This window comes from Tetrao urogallus, assembly GCF_951394365.1.
Source record: "Tetrao urogallus genome assembly, chromosome: 5".
NCBI lineage: Eukaryota > Metazoa > Chordata > Aves > Galliformes > Phasianidae > Tetrao > Tetrao urogallus.
In genome coordinates this window covers 42371971-42394720 of record NC_136818.1, presented here as the reverse complement: position 1 = coordinate 42394720, position 22750 = coordinate 42371971, and the positions used below count along the sequence as shown (strand labels likewise).

Genomic DNA, 22750 nt, shown 5'->3' with positions numbered 1-22750 from the left:
GGATTTATTGCATTGATTACTGATCATCTTCAAAGGGAATTCCTTCCCCAACACACATTCCTAGGTATGTGGCAAGAAGTGAAACAAATGTAGAAACTGGGAAAAAAAAAACAAAGGCAGAGCAACTTCCATATGCCCCAAAATGCCATAAGTTTGGTTGGTACAGGACAGGTTAGAAGAAGACAAAAAAATAAGTTACTGTAAAAAAGTAGACCATGCACCTAGAATAGTAACTCGAACATCCTTAGTAATTTTCACCCACGTTCATCCAGTGACAATTGAAAGTTTATGTACTTTACCAATTATGAAGTTTAATTTCTCTATAGTATATATAGTGGCTTTTGTGTTTATACTGACAAAATATTTCTAAAAGTGAAAAATTAATTCCACATACCAGTTCACAAACAGGCTTAAAAATTGAACTTTTCTCAAGAGCAACATTCTATCATAACAAGACATTTGGGTTTTCTTGTATGTCTTTTAACAGAAAACTCCCAGCAAAAGCCCTTGGTGGAAACACTGTACCCAATCTGAAAGAACTTTCAGGATCATCTAAATTTGAAGTGCCCACAAACCTTTGGAATACTTAGTTCTCTATCACACACACACCTCTACTGTTCAAGTGTAATTTTGTGTCTATTCCAGCATGTTGCCTAACCTTTCCCAAGAGAAAGCTGTGAACTCAATTTCATGTATTTCCTCAAAAGTCTCAGTAGATTCACAGGATTGACACCACATTACTGAGGCACCTGACAGTAATTTCAAAACTATTTCCCTGCTCTTTTTGGGAAATTCTTCTGTTTAAAGAGACCATCAGGACAGGATTTCTAGTATTACAAACTATATTTGTATTTTCTTTTCAGAACAGCAAACATGAAGATAAAGAAGAATATATGATACTACAATAGATACAACAAGGACATAGCACAAATCTAAAATAGAAACTATTCCAAACAATCTCATTGCCATTTGAGAACCCACATTATTGCTGGAACAGGCTGCCCAGAAAGGTCGTGGATGCCCTGTCCCTGAGGGTGTTCAAGGCCAGGTTGGACGGGGCCCTGGGCAGCCTCAAATGTGTATCAAATGTGTCAAATGTGGAGGTTGGCAGACCTGCCTGTGGCAGGGGTGTTTGGGCCTTGATGATTCTTGAGGTCCCTTCCAACCCAAGCCACCCTATTTTATGATTCTATGATATTTGAAAAATATTTGGGGTCAAATCAAGGACAACACAGAAAATACAGGGGAGAGGGGAAGGGGAAAGACTTCAAACAAAGAAAATGATATCAATAAGAAAGAAAAAACTACAACAAGCATGCTGGCATGTCCTTTATGAAAGAGGTCGGAGGGATGAAGGAAAGTCTCTGCCTCAGAATGCTATTCTATTTTAATAATTATATGTGTATATATAACAACTGAGAAAACTTGAAAAGAAAGTTCTAGCTAAAATACTGTTGCCCCACCTGACCTTGCAATGCCTCCTAAGGAGGAAATATGGGCAGCTGGATCAAATTGTTACAGATGCCTTCTATAGGGAAAAATGCAACTGTAACTGGACTTTGTAACTTGAATGGGTTGTAAGTATTGGGATTTTGCAGCAGTAAGCATACCTTTCTAAGTAGTAACCAAGGTGCCCTGTTTTGTCTTAAACAACTGCAAACTGTGGGCAGATCTGGGTACCACAGCTCTCATTCAAAATGAAGAGGGACATTAAAAGTGAGGTTTGGCACACTAGAATTAGTTAGACAGTTCCATCTGCAGTTTTACCTGCAAAACATTCATCAGCTAAATTCACCAGGTAGAGCTTCCTATGCCATTATTGAGACAATTCCACAGATGCAAGAAAAATAAAAGGCTGAAACTGTCATGATATTCTAAGGCCAAAGACTCACTCTAAATGAGATTTGGGACACCATTTAGGTCTAGCTCTTTCTGCTCTCATTAAACAAAATTGATTAACTGTTGGTATTAATAAAAGAAAATGGTAGTACTGCAATTTATGATCAACTCATCTTTAAAATGAAAGCTTGTTGAGTCTGATGTTCTGAAAAATACACACACCTGAAACACATATTAAAATTTTTTTGATCAGCCAAACAAATGCAGATTTGGTTATGCAAAAACAATATAAAGAATAAGACGAATAAAGCCTGAGTTTCTGTAACTAGCAACCAGTAAAAAGAAGTCCAGATCCAAAGATAAAGAATCTATACCTTTTAGTTAAGTCCCACCTTATTAACTCAACTGAATCATTGGTTCATAGGAATAAGGATGTCAAGCCTGAAATTCCTAAAACTGACCTTTGCTCATCATCAAACTAACTTTTTTCTGAAGAAAAACACCTAAACCACAAGTCATAATACAAACATGTTGAGCTCCACCATGGTTCTGGTGTTTGCTGCAGTACATATGTAAGACTTTTTCTCACTTTCCAGAATCCATGCCAGTCTAAGTTATGACTTCTTTTATCTTACTATATCTTATAATCATAGAATCATAGAATCATAGAATCACTAAGGTTGGAAAAGACCTAAAAGATCACCCAGTCCAACCGTTCACCTATTCCCAATAGCTCCTACTAAACCATGTCCCTCAACGCAACATCCAGTCTTTCCTTGAACACCCCCAGGGTCGGTGATTCCACCACCTCCCTGGGCAGTCCATTCCAGTGCCTGACCACCCTTTCTGAAAAGTAATACTTCCTCATGTCCAGCCTGAATTTCCCCTGGCGTAGCTTGAAACCATTCCCCCTGGTCCTATCACTAATGACACGAGAGAAGAGGCCGACCCCCAGCTCACTACAACCTCCCTTCAGGAAGTTATAGAGAGCAATAAGGTCTCCCCTGAGCCTCCTCTTCTCCAGGCTGAACATTCCCAGCTCCTTCAGCCTCTCCTCATATGGCCTGTGCTCCAGACCCCTCACCAGCTTCGTTGCCCTTCTTTGAACACGCTCCAGGGCCTCAATATCTTTCTTGCAGTGAGGGGCCCAAAACTGGACACAGTACTCGAGGTGCGGCCTGACAAGTGCTGAATATAGGGGAACAATCACCTCTCTGCTCCTGCTTGCAACACTGTTTCTGATGCAAGCCAGGATGCCATTGGCCTTCTTGGCCACCTGGGCACACTGTCGGCTCATGTTCAGCCGAGCATCAATCAATACCCCCAGGTCCATTTCCTCTACGCAGTCCTCCAGCCACACCGCCCCAAGCCTGTAGCGTCGCCTGGGGTTGTTGTGGCCGAAGTGCAGGACCCGGCATTTGGCCTTGTTGAAACTCATCCCATTGGCTCCAGCCCAGCTCTCCAGCCTGTCCAGATCCCTCTGTAGGGCGTCGCTACCCCCAGGCAGATCCACGCTTCCAGCCAATTTGGTGTCATCTGCGAATTTACTGAGGGTGCACTCGATGCCCTCATCGAGGTCATCTATAAAGATATTGAAGAGGACAGGCCCCAGCACCGACCCCTGCGGAACACCACTCACGACCGGTCGCCAGCTGGATTTGACTCCATTCACCACCACTCTCTGCGCCCGGCCCTCCAGCCAGCTCCTCACCCAGCCAAGAGTGTACCCATCCAAGCCTTTGACTGCCAGCTTCTGCAGGAGAATGCTGTGGGAGACAGTGTCAAAGGCTTTGCTGAAGTCTAGGTAGACCACATCAACAGCCTTTCCTTCATCCACCAGATGGGTCACTAGATCATAGAAGGAGATCAGGTTGGTCAAACAGGACCTGCCCTTCATGAACCCATGCTGGCTAGGCCTGATCCCCCGGTCACCCTGCACATGCCGCATGATCTCCCTCAAGACGATCTGCTCCATAACCTTCCCTGGCACCGAGGTCAGGCTGACAGGCCTGTAGTTCCCCGGATCCTCCTTACGACCTTTCTTATAAATGGGAGTCACATTGGCAAGCCTCCAGTCATCTGGGACCTCACCAGTCAACAAGGAGCGCTGACAGATGATGGAAAGCGGCTCGGCTATCACCTCCGCCAGTTCCCTCAGCACTCTTGGGTGGATCTCATCTGGCCCCATCGACTTGTGACAGTCCAGCTGGAGCAGTAGGTCTCTGACTGTTTCTTTCAGAATCGCAGGGGGGTTAGTGTGCTCCCCGGCCGAGATTACCAGGTCAGAGAGAGGGGTATCCTGAGGATAACTGGTCTGACTTTTAAAGACAGACGTAAAGAAGGCATTCAGAACCTCCGCCTTTTCCTTATCCTCAGTGGTCACATTCCCAGCCTCATCCAGCAAAGAGTGGATATTCTCCTTTGTCCTCCTCTTACTGTTAATGTATTTATAAAAGAGTTTCTTATTCCTTTTCACACCAGCAGCTAGGTTAAATTCAAGCTGGGCTTTTGCCTTTCTGATTTCACCTCTACACATCCTAACAACTTCCCTGTATTCATTTTGAGTGGCCTGTCCCTCTTTCCACAGGCGGTAGATTCTCTTTTTCTCCCGGAGCCTCAGGAATAGCTCCCTATTCATCCACGCCGGTCTTCTTCCCCGCCGGCTCATTTTGCAGCTCAGGGGGACTGCCTGCTCCTGCGCCCTTAAGACTTCCTTTTTGAAGAGCAACCAGCTCTCTTGGACCCCTTTGCCTGCTAGGACTGAATGCCAGGGGACTCCCCCTATTAGTCCCCTGAACAATTCAAAGTCCGCCCTCCTGAAGTCCAAGGTAGCAGTATTACTATTCCCCCTCCAGGCTCCACCGTGAATCACGAAGTCTATCATTTCATGATCACTCTGTCCAAGACAGCCTCCAACCTCCACATCTCCCACCAAACCTTCCCTGTTTGTGAACAGCAGGTCTAGTGGGGCAGTTCCTCTCGTGGGCTCTCCGACCAGCTGTATCAGGAAGTTGTCCTCTACGCATTCCAGAAACCTCCTAGACTGCTTCCTCTGTGCTGTGCTGTACTCCCAGCATACGTCAGGGAAGTTAAAGTCCCCCATGAGGACAAGGGCAGGCGACTGTGCAGCTTGTGCCAGCTGCTTATAGAATACCTCGTCTGTTTCTTCATCTTGATTTGGGGGTCTATAACAGACGCCCACCAGGGTGCCTGTCTTGTCAGCCCTTCCTCTGATCTTTACCCATAGGGATTCAACATTATCATCCCCAGTCATAATCTCAGTAGCGTAAAAGCATTCCCTAACATAGAGAGCTACACCTCCACCCCGCCTTCCTTGCCTATCTTTCCTGAAGAGTTTATAGCCATCCATTGCAGCACTCCAATCGTGGGAGCAATCCCACCACGTTTCCGTTATGGCTACTAGGTCATAGTTTGCCTGCTGCACAATGGCTTCCAACTCTTCTTGTTTGTTGCCCATGCTGCGTGCATTAGTGTAGACGCACCTCAGCTGAGCCCCTCGCCTCTCACCTAATCCCACTACCACTTCCCCAGGCTGCTCTCTAGCAGGCCTGGCTTTATCCCCCTCCCCCTTCCTATCTAGTTTAAAGCCCTCTCTACAAGTCCCGCCAGCTCCTGGGCAAGTATCCGTCTCCCTTTTGGAGACAAGCAATTCCCATCAGACCTCAGGCCAGATGCCGAGTAGACCACCCCATGATCAAAGAATCCAAAATTTTTACGCTTGCACCAGCCTCTCAGCCATGCATTTATAAGATGGCTTTTCCTGGTCATCTCAGCGTTCATCCCTGTCACCAAGGGAATGCTGGCAAACACTGCTTGTATGCCCGCTCCATCAACTAACTTCCCCAGTCTCCTAAAATCATTTTTTATAATCCTCAGGCTTCTAACAGGGATCTCATCACTGCCGGCCTGAACTATCAATAGAGGATAATAATCAGAGGGGCGGATAAGGCTGGGGAGTTTTCTAGAAATATCCCTGACCCGGGCCGCAGGAAGGCAGCACACCTCCCTACGGGTAGGGTCAGGACGACATATTGGACCCTCTGTTCCTCTCAGAAGAGAGTCACCTACAACTACCACTCTCCTTTCTTTCTTGGAGGAGGCAGTCTTTAAACGCTAACTAATTAACTAATTAACTAAACGCTAACTTATTAACTAATAAGTTATTTAATAATAACTTATTAGAAAGATTAGAACTGTATACATGCTATGCATATGTATAGCACCTATGCTCAATTTAATATTTTTAAATACAGTCTGTCTACAAAAGTGGTAAAGAACACTTTCTTGGATTTGGTCTGTTGGAGATTGAAGTAAAAACATTCTTCACATCTACAGATGTACTTTGGATTCTTAATGACTGTTAGCATTCATCTTAACCAAGACAGCAGACCTAGTATCAAGCTGGAGCAGAGAGAAGTTAAGTATGGTGTGATATTGTTCATGTCCTCCTGCTTTGGCATTTGTGCTGCTCTCAGTCACAACACCTTCCCAGTGGGCTAAGACACACAAATGCCTCCAGTGAACTCTGCTGCAAGGCTTAAGCTCTGTCTCAAGAGTCCCCCATGGTCTGAAACTCTTATGTCATAGGAAATTAACTTGAGAATATCTTCACTAGCTAAACATCTTTTGGAAATTATATATACTTTTTCCAAATAACATCCCCTTCACATATTTTATGCTGTTCTAGAAATTCTTTTACACAAGCTTACACATCTCACCAAGAGAAAATACTAGAATTTCTTCTGCAGTGAAAATAAGATGCAATGTTAAGATTGTTACAGCCTCCACAGCATATCCAAATATAAAAGAAACCCTATACCTTCTGAGAGAGGACGAATATTGCTGTTGAAAATGTATTGCTGTGTCCCTTTGCTTCATTAGCATGTCAATCTGTTTCTGAAGACGTCTGTTCTCCTCCTCAGCCTGCTCTAGGCGACTGAGATCTGTATTGTGACTTGCTATCTTCTCATTGTAACGCTTTCTTAAGGCATCGTAATCCTTCTTCACACCCTCTAGCTTGTCCATTGCTGTATCATAGAGCTTATTTAATATCTCTGATGACCCATTTTGCTTCATAACCTAAAAAAAAAAAAAAAAAGAGAAACTTTAAGTCTTGCATGTAGAGAGAAACGCATGCCTTGATGAGATGTGAGAAAGCATTTAAAGATCATCTATTTTTACTTCGCATTTAAAAGTATTGTCTCCACAGCAAAAGAAGTCTTTATTTAAGCAGCACTTGGCCAATGTACTGATGAAATCTCTATATTAAAATAATCTTAACTTCAGACTCCTAAAAACCAATAGTATCAGAAATAAACTTTATTTTTAATCAGCCCGATACTTTTGTCAATAACGATAAAACAAAAATACACTCTGCAATTTTAATAAATGTTCTTTTCTGTGATTAAGAAAGAATAGAGCCTCCACTTAGCATTACTGCTACTCTAACCATCACTATATCATCTGCTTAATGTTAACTGAAAAAAAAAAAAATCTGCCTTCTCATAAGTCAGTGAAACTCTCTAACCGTAATTGCTATCAACGAATATTAAATTTACATTGTTTTTGAAGTATTTTTTAAGTTTCGGAAAGAGGTTAATTGCTATTCGACGAGCAAGATAACAGTTGCAATTTAGGAAATGACCAAGAGGTGGCACTCATGACAGACTCTATTCTATGCTCAGGGAATAACTCATTTAAAACTTTAAGAGAATGAAATCTAATCCAGACACACAGGCATTTATTCTAATATTTACACAATACTTAATCTGAAAACTATCTACAAACATTCATGCTTCAAAAGCTATTCAAACAATATTAATAGGGACACAAAATCCACTTTAACATGCAAATTCTGACCAGAAAATCAGTTGTAAATTAATTTCCATTGAACAAAGAATTGTGCTGTAAATGGCAACATTTATTGTAAATGACTTGCAAAAACAACAAACTCATGAACTTCAGAAAATTGAGTCTCTTCATAGTAAAGGGCAAAAAATGTGCACAAAATGAGGAATTTTTTTTTAATTTTTATATGCCATACTGGTTTTCTCCTCTTCCTGTATTTTAAATTGAAATCTAGATTTGATGGAGCAATAGGAAGAAACAGGGTGGCTTGATACACAGAGGTGTCAGGAGTTTACATAATCCTAAGATTAGCCCACACATCTATGTCCTTTAATGTCTGAAAAGATGAGCTCTATCAAAAGTTCAGAACAAACACATAGCAACCACTTCACACAAAATCAAACACATTTCAACTACCAGACTTGGTTTTTTAGTCATCTGCTCTAGAGCTGAGATAGCACGATTTCACTACAAAGTTGGAAAAGATTTTCCCTGCCATGCACATTGATCCCATATCACTGACACTTTCAGGTACCTTTGGCTCTTCATCTTTTTCTTACATTCATTGCAAGGACATAGGAGATGGGACGTCTGCAGAGAAGAAACTGTTGCCACCATGCAGCCTGCCCACTCGGTGTGCCCTACTCACTGCCCATAGGTAGCACAGACCAATTTTTACTGTCAGAAAAACACTTCTGTGCACAAAGAAGAGAAGAGGTAACATTCTTTAGCCTGATGCTGGATGCTGGTCTCCTTTAATTAGTGTTCACAAAGCACTCCAGGAACAAAACTGAGCTTTAGGGAATCTCATCAGCATGGTGAATTCCAAACACACAGACACGTTCTCGTCAGTTTCAGTAGCACAAGCCACACAGAGCTGGAGGCGTTGGTAGCTAGCATGAGTCAGTGAACCATTTTAGAGAAAATAAACATGTCAATGTTGCTTCTTATTCGAGAACATACTATTATTCTGTATAATAAAATGTAAGCATATGTAAAGTGTAAGCATATGTTAATTTACATTGTACTCATGAATACTCCTTTCCTGAAGATTAGTTCCCAAAATAAGTTTGAAAACAGAGTTCTTGAGAATCCAAACAGAAACAAGCCTCTTCTCACTGCCTAAGCATACCTGTACTGCTTTTTTGTCGAAAGCACACTAAATAATTCAAGAAGGACAGCTACGCCAGAAGTTTGATGGAAGTAAGCATAAACTTGCTAAAAGAGATTTCACAGAGGCAGAAAGAAATGCCATAAGCAGGAAACAGAGAAATAAGGAAGGTCTTCTATTCAAAAGCCCAGCGTGAGAAAAAGTGAGTAGTCCCAGCTGGACCAAGGAAGACAACTACAAGAAACAGTGTGAGCAGCAGGAACATAAGCTGGGCAGCTCCTAAACAGCAAATCAATGACAAACTAAGAGTAATTCAGTCAAAAGTTTGTGCTCTCCAAGGCCAATGAGATGCTGTTTTGACACAGCCTGAAGATGAAACAAGACATCAGAGTTATCAACAAAAACAGAATTAGACTAATACAGATGAGAAATGACACCGACAAGATAAGGATCTTGGCACCCCTTCAAGACATGATTCACTTTGACATGCTGAGAAATGGAGCTACACAACTTTCTCATTGAGAGTAACACACATACTTTAAAGTTTTAATCATGATGTTGTTGACATGAGACTGAATTTCTTCAAATAAATGTTTAAAATGATGCTTCAACCTTCCTTTGTGCTGACAGACAATTTCAGATTTAGACAATCTCAAAACACAGCAACCTTCTCTTGGAGATTTCACACCTCTGCTTTGCAGCCTGACAAGCTGATGCAAAGCTGATGCACAGAACAATTATGCCATTTGCCCAGGTTAACACAGCAAACTATTCTTGCTGCACACAACATAACCCACATTCTGAATCAATTCATCAAACCACAACAGAACTCTAAAGATGAATACTTGAGAGGATTGGGCCACAAGGAAATGCAAATTGCCATTCCTTTTTTCACTAGCTCTCAAATATCTCCTAAGGCACCACTTATCAGAGAGAGCTTGTTTTGACCTTTGCACCTCCTACCCTAGCAAATGATTATTTTTGTTTACAAAGGTTTTACTTCTGAAGTCTAATGTTTGACTTGTAAGTTTGTCCTGTGAATCAGAATACACACACTCAAATAGGATATTCTATTTAGCCATTCCAGATGTTAGTGTAACTACTTTAACTGTTCTGGATGAGAACCGTGGACCTGATAGTACCAGTCACTAATGACGATTCCTCTTGGCTTTCCTTGTTCAGAATACACAAGCAACTTTGCTGTTGAGATTGTTATACACAGCTGTGTAATGCCTTCTTCTAGTTCTGAAAAGACATTTTTTTTTTTGTTTCAAGTTCATAAACATTACAGAATCACAGAACAACCAGGGTTGGAAGAGACCTCAAGGATCATGAATCTCCAACCCCCCTGCCACATGCAGGGCCACCAATCTCCCCACTTATTACTAGACCAGGCTGCCCAGGGCCCCATCCAACCTGGCCTTGAACACCTCCAGGGATGGGGCATCCACAACCTCTCTGGGCAGCCTGTTCCAGCACCTCACCACTCTCATAGTAAAGAGCTTCCCCCTGACATCCAACCTTAATCTTCCCTCCCTCAACTTAAAACCATTTCCCCCTTGCCCTGCTGTTATCAACCCTTTCAAAGAGTTGATTCCCTCCTGTTTGTAGGCTCTCTTTAGGTACTGAAAGGTTGCAATGAGGTCACATTGCAGCCTTCTTTTCTCCAGGCTGAACAAGCCCAGCTCCCTCAGCCTGTCTTCATAGGGGAGGTGCTCCAGTCCCCTGATCATCTTTGTGGCCCTCCCTCCTCTGGACCCTCTCCAACAGCTCCCTGTCTGTCTTGTACTGGGGGCTCCAGACCTGGACACAGTACTCCATATGGGGCCTCACAAGAGCAGAGTAGAGGGAGACAATCACCTCCCTGTCCCTGCTGGCCACCCCTCTTTTGATGGAGCCCAGGATACCATTTGCCTTCCAAGCCGCAAGGGCACACTGCTGGCTTATGTTAAGTTTTTCATCTATTAAGATTCCCAGGTCCTTCTCCACAGGGCTGCTCTCAAGGACGTTAATTGATCTATAGCTTTGTCCTAACTCAATAGCATCTGTGAACCTAAATAACCAATCTTCGTTAATTCCTCTAAAATTTGTCAGTAAAAGAAAGAAAAATGTCACTCTTTTTTTTTTCCTGTAACACATGGCAAAAAAAAAAAAAAAAAAAGCATAACATCCATTTTAAAGCTTGTCCTGTCTCATACATTAATCCAGTACCATAGCCTTTTTCAATCACCTTGCAACTTCACACTAGGTTTTTGATGCCTCCCCTATAAATTTAAAAATACCACATAACATACGATCTTCATCATGTAAACTCTTTTCTTCTCTGCAACAAAATCTCTTCATGCTATTTAATATTCTATATCCCCTGTTCTTTCTCCAGCTAGGTACAGAAAAAATTAATTCAAATTCACATTCATCCCTAGTAACATGTAAGGCTTTTTTTTTTTTTTTTTTTTTTTTTTTTAAGACTCAGTGAGACATAAAATGCAGCAATGCTACACGTTCATTTTTCTAGACTTATTTGTCAAAGAAAAAAGTCAATGTATTCTTCTAGCACATACATTACAAGCTGTAACTTACCTGCTGCTGCTGGCTGCGTAGGTCTGTTATCTCTTTCTGATCCTCATCGTGAAGCCTTTTCATTTCCTCGCACGACTGCTGGAGATGGTTATGCTCTCTCACCAACTGTGTGTTTTTCCTCTTCAAGGTATCCATGTCCTCCTTCAGCTGTGACTGGTCACTCAGCAGTCGACTGTGCAATGTGCTGTCATGGCACAGAAAAACACACATGGGGAGATAAATTTGCCCAGAGTGTTGTAACTAGTTTCAAGTAAGAGCCCGCTACCTAGGAAGCAGATCGAACTAACTCAGTTCTTCAAATTTGAGAATTACAAGAACCAGAAAAATCAGAGAAGAACATAAAAATAGCAAACTACATCTTCTCCAATTACCTTCTGCTCTCAAACCTGACTATTGCATTGTAATTGCAAGTCAACAACCAGGCTTTCTTTGTCTACGTCCCACCAAGCTATCAGGGATTTCTACCTCAAGTTCTCCAAAAATAAAACATGTAGCTCATATTTTTATCATTTCAAATAGTCTCAAATTATTTTTTATCTGATGCATGCAAACATTAATCGTGCAATTAGAGTGGAATAACGGAACAAGAAATCATTTGTTTACCATACTTTAATATGCTACAATTTAATACTAATTGGTAAATTGCTTCTTACAGATTTACTAATACTTACTGATAAAAATCAGCCTCTTTTGCTGCTTCTTCACATCTTTTTAATGTCTTAGTATGTTGATTCTGCAGGGACTGTAGGTCTGACATGGCCTTCATGCACTGAATCTTCAGTCTTTCATAGTCATGATTAGGTTTTGGACTAGGCCTAGGAAGGAAAAAGTATTTTTGAAGTTAAATAAACATTACCACACAGCTGAGGCTGTTGGACCCTTGCTGCGCTTTAAAATTCATATACTGTTTGAACCACAGAATCATAGGGGTTGGAAGGGACCTCCAGAGATCATCGAGTCCAACCCCCTGCCAAAGCAGGTTCCCTACACCAGGTGTTCAGGCAGGTGTTGAATATCTCCAGAGAAGGAGACTCCACAACCCCCCTGGGCAGCCTGTTCCAGTGCTCCGTCACCCTCACTGTAAAGAAGTTCTTGCACACATTTGTGCAGAACTTCCTATGCTGTAGTTTCTGGCCATTTCCCGTTGTCCTGTCTCCACATACTGCTGAGAAGAATCTGGCCTCGCCACTCTGCCCCTCACACCTTAGATACTTATAGATCTGGATCAGGTCCCCTCTTAGTCTTCTTTTCTCAAGGCTAAGCAGACGCAGTTCACTTAGCCTTTCAACCACAGAAAGCAGTAACTGATGCTTCTCTGGATTTTGTGATGAGGTTCAGCATTAAGCTGTTGTGATCTTACTTAACAAGTATCAACAACTACACAGATTTGAATGGACTGCTTTGTTTTGTTTGTTTGTTTTTCTGACTTCTGAACAGCGACACAGTTCCCTTAGTACAAATGCATTATTTCTTGCTAAGACGTAGGCCCTTGGAACAGCAGTGTAGAATATACCACCTTTGCAGTGCAGGCTTTTTGTTTCCCGTAGATCAGCTAGAATGCAGGAAGCTACTGGCAGCATTGCTATCTGTTTCTCATTGTAGGCTGATATTTATATTTACCTGCATGATATCCTTGTTTATAGGAATTATTATTATTTTTTTTTTTTTTAAGAGTTCAACAATACATGAAACATACATGTAATTCATGTATGAAAGCTAGACATGCCAAACAAGTTGTCACCGCAGCTTTGAGAGAGACTCAACAGTTATTTCTTAGAGAAACTTCTTGCAATGAAATATTTTGCAGTAAGGTGGATTTGATTAACTTAGTATGAGTGTATGTTAACTGGACTCAGTAAGCTTAAAGCTGCAACTTAGAATTAAATGTGTTTTACTTCATGTTCTCATTTTAGTGACTGCTGGACAGATAGTATCAACTTTCAAAAATCTCACTCTGAAGTCTAATTTAAATCAATACTTGGATTTTCAGTGATTCTGTCAATGGCGCAAACATCTCAAATAGAGTTTTAATACTGCTAATTAGAATTATATTTTAAAAGGGAAACTAACACTACAGTAGTTATGGTAATATATTTGTAAGACTGCATGAGTGTTTTCTTTTTATACCCAGAAACAGATAGTGAATTCAAAAAGTAACAATATAGTAGAAAAAAAGACATTCCTGAAGACTTGACTTGAATATTCAGTTTCTTTATATGAATTTGTGTTTTCATTGTTACTGCAGTCTGTCAGTAAAGGAAAGAATTGATGGGTTCTTTCTTCCCCCTTCTTCCTGGAGAAAGGGGCAAAAGAGGAATTACAAGACCTTATTACTAAGCAGCTCAAATACAACTAAGTTTCTAAAAAGTACCTTCACACCTTGCAGACATATGCTAAGCACCTGTGAGTCAGATGTGACTGCTATGTGTTTTCTTATGACTCTCAACACTGCAGCTATGCAGAACCATTTTTACTACAGTTCAGTTGCCAGGTGAATTTCAGTTCCAGAATCCATGCTGCTGTTCTGGTGTTTTTTTTTGTTTTTTTTTTTTGTTTTTTTTTTTAAACCAGAACTAAGAGAGTTCTGGTTACTTCTAAAGCAGAGCTTACAGCCATTTTGGAGAGTATGGTGGCAAGAAAGGGAGACAGGGCAATCTGTGCAACAGCGGACTAAATGTGATATGAGACTGAACAAACTAGACATCAACTAATTTTTCTCCTTTTATTCCCCCGCCCCCTCAATTGTTTGTTAGAGGTACAGGATCCAGGAGAAGACGCACAGACAGCTATAAGAAACTTCATTTTGAAAGTAGAAAATACAGTGATGAAAAAAAAAAAGGAAGCATAATCCCACTAAAGCCAGGTTTTAAACTTCATGATTTATGATTTTATGAACTATTTTCTAACATAAAAAATGCATCAAGTACATTGGATACACATTGTAGACATTATCTGTGTTGGTCAATTGCCAGACAGAATAAAAGCATTGCTGTGGAAGTCATGCCTCATATTTTATTATGTTGGACTACAATGTCAGAGGTGGATGTTGATGGTATGGCAGCAAAGGCTGAATCTTCCCATCAATATTCCATTACATTTGTGACAGATGGCAGCAGATGGACAGTCTGACAGAATAGCATTTGACGTAGAAGTGTGAATGAAGCAAAGGTGTGTCACTCAATTCCTCCATGCAGAATAAACAGCACCCTTTGACATTCACTGACAATTGCTGAATGCTTCTGGAGACCAAACACCGAATGTGAGTACAGTGAGGCCATCAGTGGCGCATTTCAACAGCAGTGACAGTGGGTCACCTCCAATGGTGCAGATTTTTATGAGTGCAGCATGCAGGCTCTTGTTCATTGCTGGTGAACACGCATAGTTAATAGTGTTGAAAAAGAGCATTTCGTAGCTGATAATTTGCTTCATAATCTTATTGTGCTCCGTATCCATTGTAGTTTCCATGAATCTACATAGGAAGCATTACTTTCAGAGGGAACTACAAATACAGAGTGCACCTTGACCACAATAAGTCATTTGGTCAAAGCCCTACTTTAGCAACACGTGTATGCATACAGTCACTCTCATGTGACTCAATCACAGCATGAGCAATCCTACTCCTGTCCAACAGAGTAACATGTGCTACTCTGATTTAGCTCATCACAATCCACTTCTTGTGGTTCCTCTTCCATTACTCTAGGACTTAGTCAACACTAGATTTCAAAAACAGCTCTCAATTTTGCAACCACCTGCCTTCTCAGCCAGCACAGCCTAGCCTACAAACGCTTTGCCAGCTGCAGCTATTTCTAAGCATGCCACCACGATTTGTTGAGATTCACCTCTACAGCACCCATGTTTGAGAGAACCACTGTGATACTACAATGTCTTTTAAGGCTGCAAAAGCCATCACCTAAATGGTGGCCTTTCACATTTCACAATTCAGAGTGGCAGTTGGCAGTGTTGGTGCTTTGACAACTGGAAAGCTAACAATGTTTTTTGTATGAGGAAAGTACAAAATACCATCAAGTTTTCAAAAAGCAAAGTAGCATATTTATATGAGAGTATTATTTTTTTATTTTATAAAGGAAAAGAAAAAGTCAGCTAGTAACCTTTGTTCATTTTCCAGCCATCAAATATTCAATTTTTTGGAAGCTAGCATCCTCCATTTTATATAAACTACCCAAACACTGTCCAAACAATGTTTATTGTAATGATTTTTCTTTAAGCTGTAAACTTTCATATTTTCTGCAACGTACAAATCTTAATATTGGCAAAAGATTGATTTGACAACTAAAGAAAGAAAACTAGGGCAGGCTAGAGCACACCTCATCAGAACTTCATTAATAGTATCCGGGATTATAGAGAACAACACTTTAAGCTGTAAAATCCCCAATGCCTAAGCTCTAGTGGCTTCACATAAGAAGAATCTCTGTTCGAGTAAGAAATAAACCAAAGCTCTGTCAAAGATATTGATATTTGACAACCCTTTTTCTCTCTTCACCACAACACTTACAGACCCTCAAGATAGAACACAAAGCTCCCCAAGTCCCTGCAGTAGTCTTCCTTCCAACAACCCCAGGGTGAGGAGGCTGAAACAATCAGCTAAGGAGCAAATAATAAAGCACACAGATTTTCTCATCTTCAGTTCACTGGCTCAAATCTTGAAACCTCTCGTATGGACAAGATTTCTATTAATCACCACTTCAAAGCAGCAAACACTTCAGCCACTGTCTTCCACATCCTCCCATAATTAGCAACTAGCTTGTTTTCTTCTCTCAAGATTGATTCAAGACCTATTCACCTATTCCCCTCAATCCCACAGCAAAATTGCTGTAAAAAGCAGGAACATGCATTCCACATGCAGCTCTGAAACCTCTATGTGGTCACCCTACCCCTACATATGCGTCACCACAATGTATGTACCTCAAAAGCAACATAAACACACACTGCAATATTACTGCTACTTTACAGGCAAGAAACAAGATACTTGAAAGTTAACGAAGACTAAGTTGAAAGGAAATTACCTGCAGTCATCAAAAGTTGATCCAGGAGATGAAAGTGCAAGTCGCTTGCGCAGCTCATCCCTCTCCCGAGTTACCTGTCGGAGCTGAAATAATATTGTCTCCAGCTTCTCACCCATCTGTCTTGTATCTGATACAGGTGGTGGAGATGATGCTTTGCCAGTTGTACCTGACCAAGAGACAATGAACTGACAGTCAGAGAACTCCTCAAAAGAACAAAGCCACTTCACTGAAATAATTAGTACTATTAAAAAAAAAAAACTATATATATTTTTTTTTACAGATTCTTGTTCAAAAACAAATTGTTCAAGTTTTCATCAGCGAGTTGACACAAAAACTCAATTCAGTCAGACTTCACATTAGCAAAACAGCTTTATTTGTGTTGCAAGTAATGTTTTCATGAGTAAGTCCCTTGCTTCCTCATGTACTTACAACCTACCATCTAAGAGGGGACAACTGATGGGCAAAGTAAGAAAAATTAGCCATATGGCTTGCCAAAGGCAAGGCACCTTTGGACTCATAACTGCAAAGACCTCAAACAACAGTGACAAAAAAGTCTCACATGAAAGGTCATTTCCAACGAAGTATCAGGTTCCATGCTTTAAGAAAAAAATATGTATATATAAAGAAGAAAAAATACACTTACATCAACTTAGCTCAGTGACTGTAGACAAACTGTTACAGAAGAGGGACTCTTCTCCTGATCCTTTAACCTTACAGATAGACTATTTCATAGGTATACTATGACTAGCTTGATTTTTATTTTTTTTTTTCTCCAGGAAAATCCTGTTTTCATACATTACAACTTATCAGTCATGCATGCAAAGATTTGACTTGGCAGCAAATTAGGAGAGCCAGGCTTCACTTTTAACAACACTGGTTAAAATGAGCACACTACAATCACTGCAACTGGACAGTACATGCAGGATCTCATCACTATCACCACCACGTTCATCAGTGATAAACAGTAATGCCCCACTGTCTTTTTGGTATCTCATATCAATACAAAGAGATTCGTCCACAGAACGCAAAAACTCCCTCCAGTTTTTAACTAGAACTTCCTGTTCTCAAGTTTCCACAGCAAACTAACTTCAGGGCTAGGGCTAACCATACACAGAACATCCAGTGTATTAGAACCCCGGTTCCTATTCCCTTCACCTATTAATATAATTGTGTAACAAGAATTTCTGAGCACAGACTATTCTTTTAATCTAACTATTGCATAGTTAGAATAATGCATACAAATGTTTTGATAGTTAAAAATTGCAGGAACATCCCACATTCTGTAGAAAGATACAAGACATGGACTCACACTGCTCTAAAGGACTTTCAACAGAGCCTACAATTAGGTTTTTCTCCTGCTACTCCTTCATTCAAGAGTAACCTCTTCCATGAAGGCTACGGATCTCACACTAATAAAACACAAGTGTGTTTCTTTTATTTCCTAAAACAAGAATTATTCAGCATAATTTTTAATGAAAGATTATTCAGAAACATCATGCACTATTCTAGGCTCATGTTGTAATGAATAGACAGGAAATAATAAATGGAAAAGTCAAAATGCATGTCCATTTGGAACAGTATAGACGTTAATGAGGAAGGCAGTTTCATCAACAAGTGAAGAAGTAGACAAATATAATTCCTAATTCAGGAACTAACAGGGTGCACAGTCTTAGGTAGATTCAATCCCCAAGCTATGCCAGGCAAGGCAAGACTGCTTTATAAATAATAAAGCATATTATAAAGCATATAATAAAGCATAAATAAATAAAATCAAGCTACCTAGCCTTAGGAAAGAAGTTCCTGGACAAACATGAAGTCATTAACCTTATTACCAGAAACAGTTATTTTTCATTAACCTGTCACTTTTTATGTTTACATTAAAAAAGTATTTTTGTATGCAAAGTACAATGATGATACTGTCAACATATAATACCAGTGAAGATTTAAGAGCTATATAAACAATATTCCCTCTAATCCAAACCCCAAAAAATGCATTTTTGCTCAATAACAACTTCACCTTTTTAATAACTGTATAACGTTAAATTTGTGGACATTCAAAAAAAGCTTCAGTAAACTTCTCTTTCATCAGAAAAATTCAATTTCAACTCTCCATTTCCTTGAAAGGGATTTTTACAGTTGAACGCTAAAAGCTTTTTACTGCATCTGACATCCTGATGCAGTACAAAGAAAGTGACCTGTGCTTCCAGCTTTATATTCTTTTTCCATCTGACTGCATATTTACACAACAGTACTTCCTTTCTGCATTTTAACCACTCAAACTGGTCTTAAAATCTACAAGCCTAAAGGCTAAGTTTCCATTATCCAAATGATGCCATCTTACAACAACTTACTTGCTTCCTCAGATAATCTGGATTTGTTAAAATGGATGTACTGCACGTCTCGACAAGTGCTCAAACTCATCCATCTGCTTAGTAAAGCCCAGAACTCCTTTTCCATATCAGCTCCCCTTTGATGCTGAGGATCCAGCAATACCCAGCCACATGCTGCCAGCCTCCAGGTAGGCAGCATTCCACTGTCCCCAACAACAGCCTCACAGTGGGGGCACTACGTTCAAAATTAGTTCATGCAGTATACCCATGAAGTCCTGAGTACACATTAACTGAATCAAAATCAAAATTTTTTTCCAAATTTCATACCTGCATTCTATAAAAGAAAAGCAGCTGTAACAGAAGCTAAAGCAATTACATCCTCTGCAGTTTAAACATGTGATTTCATGGAAGTCACAATGATCAAATAATTATCAGATACAATTTTTGATGGCTACTCTAATAATCAATGTTTGAAGAGGTAATACAGCCACATAGACACTAGTGCACAGTTAGCTTCATTTGCACGTCACTCCCAGTATTTGGGGATAGGGCAGCACACTTTTTGGACTAAAAATAATATTTTAAGAGGAATGTGGCTGGGAAGCTCGTTAAACTGACTAAGATGTACCACAACACTGAATCAGTATAACGCTGAGGTGGGAAAACAAGTACCAATGGAAGAGGAATTATTTTTTAAGAAATAATATGAAAATACCTTAAGTTATAACACATACATTTTCCTTTTTGAGAAATACACTTGGTATGATATACATATATACACCAATTTAAAAGGCAGCCATCAGCTAACATAATGCTTGTAATTGTATTTCAATCTTTTTCAAGTCATTTTATAAATTTCATAAAGCTAATTCTTGCTTGAAAACAATCAGACTAGTCTATGTACAGCTGATCCTCCTCACAGCTTCCATTTAAAAAAGAAAATCAACATGGATGTCCTGAGTACCATTTCTTTAAGGTCCTGTAAGTCATGAGAGAATATGTTAAAAAAACACTTGCAAAATAAGACAAAAGATGTGTTGCAAATAAGGTTTCTCCCCCAGCTCAGGAAAAACTTATTATAGCTGCAGGAAAATCTGTGCTAAAATATTTACTTTCTTTCAATAATTTATATGCTCTAAAATGGGATTACATAACAGAATCTACCCTTTGATGCATTTCTTCAGATGTATCTTTAGAAGTGGCCTTGAAATAACAGACAGTGGAACAGAACTGCCTTGTAGGTGAAATAAAACATTAGTAAAAAAAAAAAAAAAAAAGCAGCAGTCCACAGAGAAAGGGAAACTGAAAGGTACAATACTGAACTGTGGAAGAGTGTCATCTGATAGACAAAAACCTAATAGGTTATGAAAGCAGTGAGGATCGTGTAACATGCAAGAAAAAGAATGTGCAACACTCCAGTATTTGTCTTACTACAGAATATAATACCCTAAACAAACCCGCCGGCACGCAAAACAAACTTTCAACTTAGATAAACTTAAGACTTTAGAAAGAGCTGAGCAGTCCTACTGGAAAGATCAACATGAATGAAAATCTACAACCCAGTACTCAGAAACTGCAAAGAAAGAAAAAAAGTACTAATTATATCAGTTTGAAAAGTTCTTGCAGAACTTTTCCAAGCTACAAAAGAGATTAAAATCTGTATCATAGCCAAGGAAACACAGTCGGAACTTCTGCATTTGAGTAGCCAGCATCTCCTGGTGGGAACTATCAAACCTAATGTTTATCAGGTTAATAAGTGCACAGCAGAATCATAACCTGGGCTCAAGTACCCCATCCAAAAAGTGCGGGACAGCTGCCGGGCAGTCGCTGCACACCAACCTGAGGCTGAGACTCCACTGATGCTCGCTGCCACAGCTTCTGCCACAGGAAGCTCTGAGCATCATTTCATCATACTGTTTAAGAGCCCAAAAAGAAAACTGCTGACACCAAAATGGTTTCCTGAATGCACAGACTGATAAAGGGATGCAGGGAGTAGGGAAAGACATCATGTTCCAGACATGCTGTCTAGAGTGCAGGAGGTGTGGATTCACACATGCTGCATTTCCATTCAGATTATTACAGATTGAATCTTCAGGAATCTCAGCAATCTGCTGCCGAAGACTGATACTGAGGCATATAAAATGTTGTGGTCAGATCAGGGATTTTTCAAGCTCAATTTATGCAGAATCGTTAAGAGGTCAAGAACTAATTCAAACTGATTTTTTGAGGTAATGCAAAAAAAAAAAAAAAAAAAAAAAAAAAAAACCAACAAAAAACCAAAAAACACAAAAGTAAAAAAAAATGCAAAACCACAGCTCCCTCTTCTCTGAGACTATTTATTGGTAAAGTTAATTTCCTAATTTCTTTGTGACTACTGTTTTCCGTTTGTTTAAATTTTATTTTAAATCAGGGTATCACATTCACTGAGTAAATCTTGAGTGGCTCTGAAGTGACAAGAAACGCATGACTACACTTAAACCCATAGCTGCCAGGAAATGGATGCTATAAAAGTCAGTAAGAATACAATAAAGCAATGCAAAGTGCTTACTACTTAAAAGAAGGTGGTTAATAGCAAACAGACTGAAAATCAGGCAAAGAGATTAAGGATTACCTATATGGTTCATAAACCAAACTGAGTGAAAAAAAAGTGTGAAGTTCTTCTAAGTTTGTGGAGGAGTGTGGGTATTTCGTAACTTTTGTTTCCAGGAAACAAAACATGTACTAAGATCAAAGGACAAGAAAATTACATAGGATTTAGATCTATAAAAAGAGGTTTAACTTGACTGTTGAGTTGAAATTTTACAGGCATATCACTTTTGAATAGAGGTTGATCATCTAAGCCAATCACTGGGATACACAAAAGGATTCAAGTGTAATGTACTGGTAGCATTCCCGTTAAATTTTCTCCTCTTTTGTGGCCCTTCAGCAGGTGTAACATTAGCATATGCTGACAAAGAAACAAGCAACAGCTGTTATATTTATCCACTGTAAACTTCGTTTGCACTAGTTGGAAAAAAAACAAAACCAAGAGATTCCTACAGACTGACTCCTTTGACTCCTCAAGGAGGAGCAAACAATTGGAAAACGCTTTTTTGAACAATTAAAGAATGTTTATCTATGAAAGAGTATCATAACCCACACCTGCCAGCTCCACTTCCTATGCATAGCAAAAACAATTACTAGCTTGTTATGCACAGCTGCATCAAGTGTGAAACAATAAATGGAAATCTCGGCAATGTAAAAGGACATCTATTTAAATGACCGACATGAAACTTGGAAGCAGTAAAAGAGACCATGTTGGGAATTATCATCAGATGGAAGAGACGCAAAGTTTGTTTTGGAGTAAGAATTAATAGCCTCAGCTTAAAATTTTGAATTGCATTTAGTGAAAAACTACCTATAAATAGCTTTTCAGGATGATAACTTAAAGAGTTAAGCAAGGAAACACTATTGGTTAAAGTCAAAATTGGAATAGATCAGTGAGAACAGATACACGGTACCTGGAGTCAGAATCATAGTGCTAAAGACGATGTTTATTAGAGACTGGAATGGCAACTGACTCAGAAAAAATAGCGATGTAAACAAGGGGGAGGGGAGAGAACAACAACAAAACAAGTAGAAAGGTGATAACTGAAAAACCAAACACCTGGAATAACAGTATGGTACAAATTGGAAGATAAGCTCCAGAGTATGTAATGAGGAGTAAAGAGCTGACAGCTACAACCACAACAATTCAGAGATCTAGCTATGGAAAGAAGGAAAGGATATATATGGGAAAATGGAGGGCCTCTTCCATTCTGAATAACCTCTCATTAGTATTCCGGTATATTTTTGAAGAATGGAAGACTATGCAACGCCATTCTGTTAAAAACGCATCATAAAAAAGCATAACACAGACTATCTTCAGAGCCACTGCCCGATTCCTGAGTGTAACTGCAGGTTTCTATTAAACATATCTTGAAAAAATAAAATACTGTGCAGCAAGTAAAGGAAGAAGA

At 39.8% G+C, this 22750-nt stretch overlaps 1 protein-coding gene across 1 annotated transcript in view; it reads right to left on the bottom strand.

Moving 5' to 3' along the window:
• DLG5 (discs large MAGUK scaffold protein 5) overlaps positions 1-22750 on the bottom strand; it is a gene marked incomplete at both ends in the record, with an annotated part of 103852 nt that overhangs the window by 36526 nt on the left and 44576 nt on the right. The window contains 4 exons of the mRNA XM_079536557.1: positions 6680-6939; positions 11399-11582; positions 12070-12213; positions 16423-16588. Of these exons, the coding sequence (XP_079392683.1) occupies positions 6680-6939; positions 11399-11582; positions 12070-12213; positions 16423-16588 (754 nt within the window). The remainder of the gene's footprint in view (positions 1-6679; positions 6940-11398; positions 11583-12069; positions 12214-16422; positions 16589-22750) is intronic.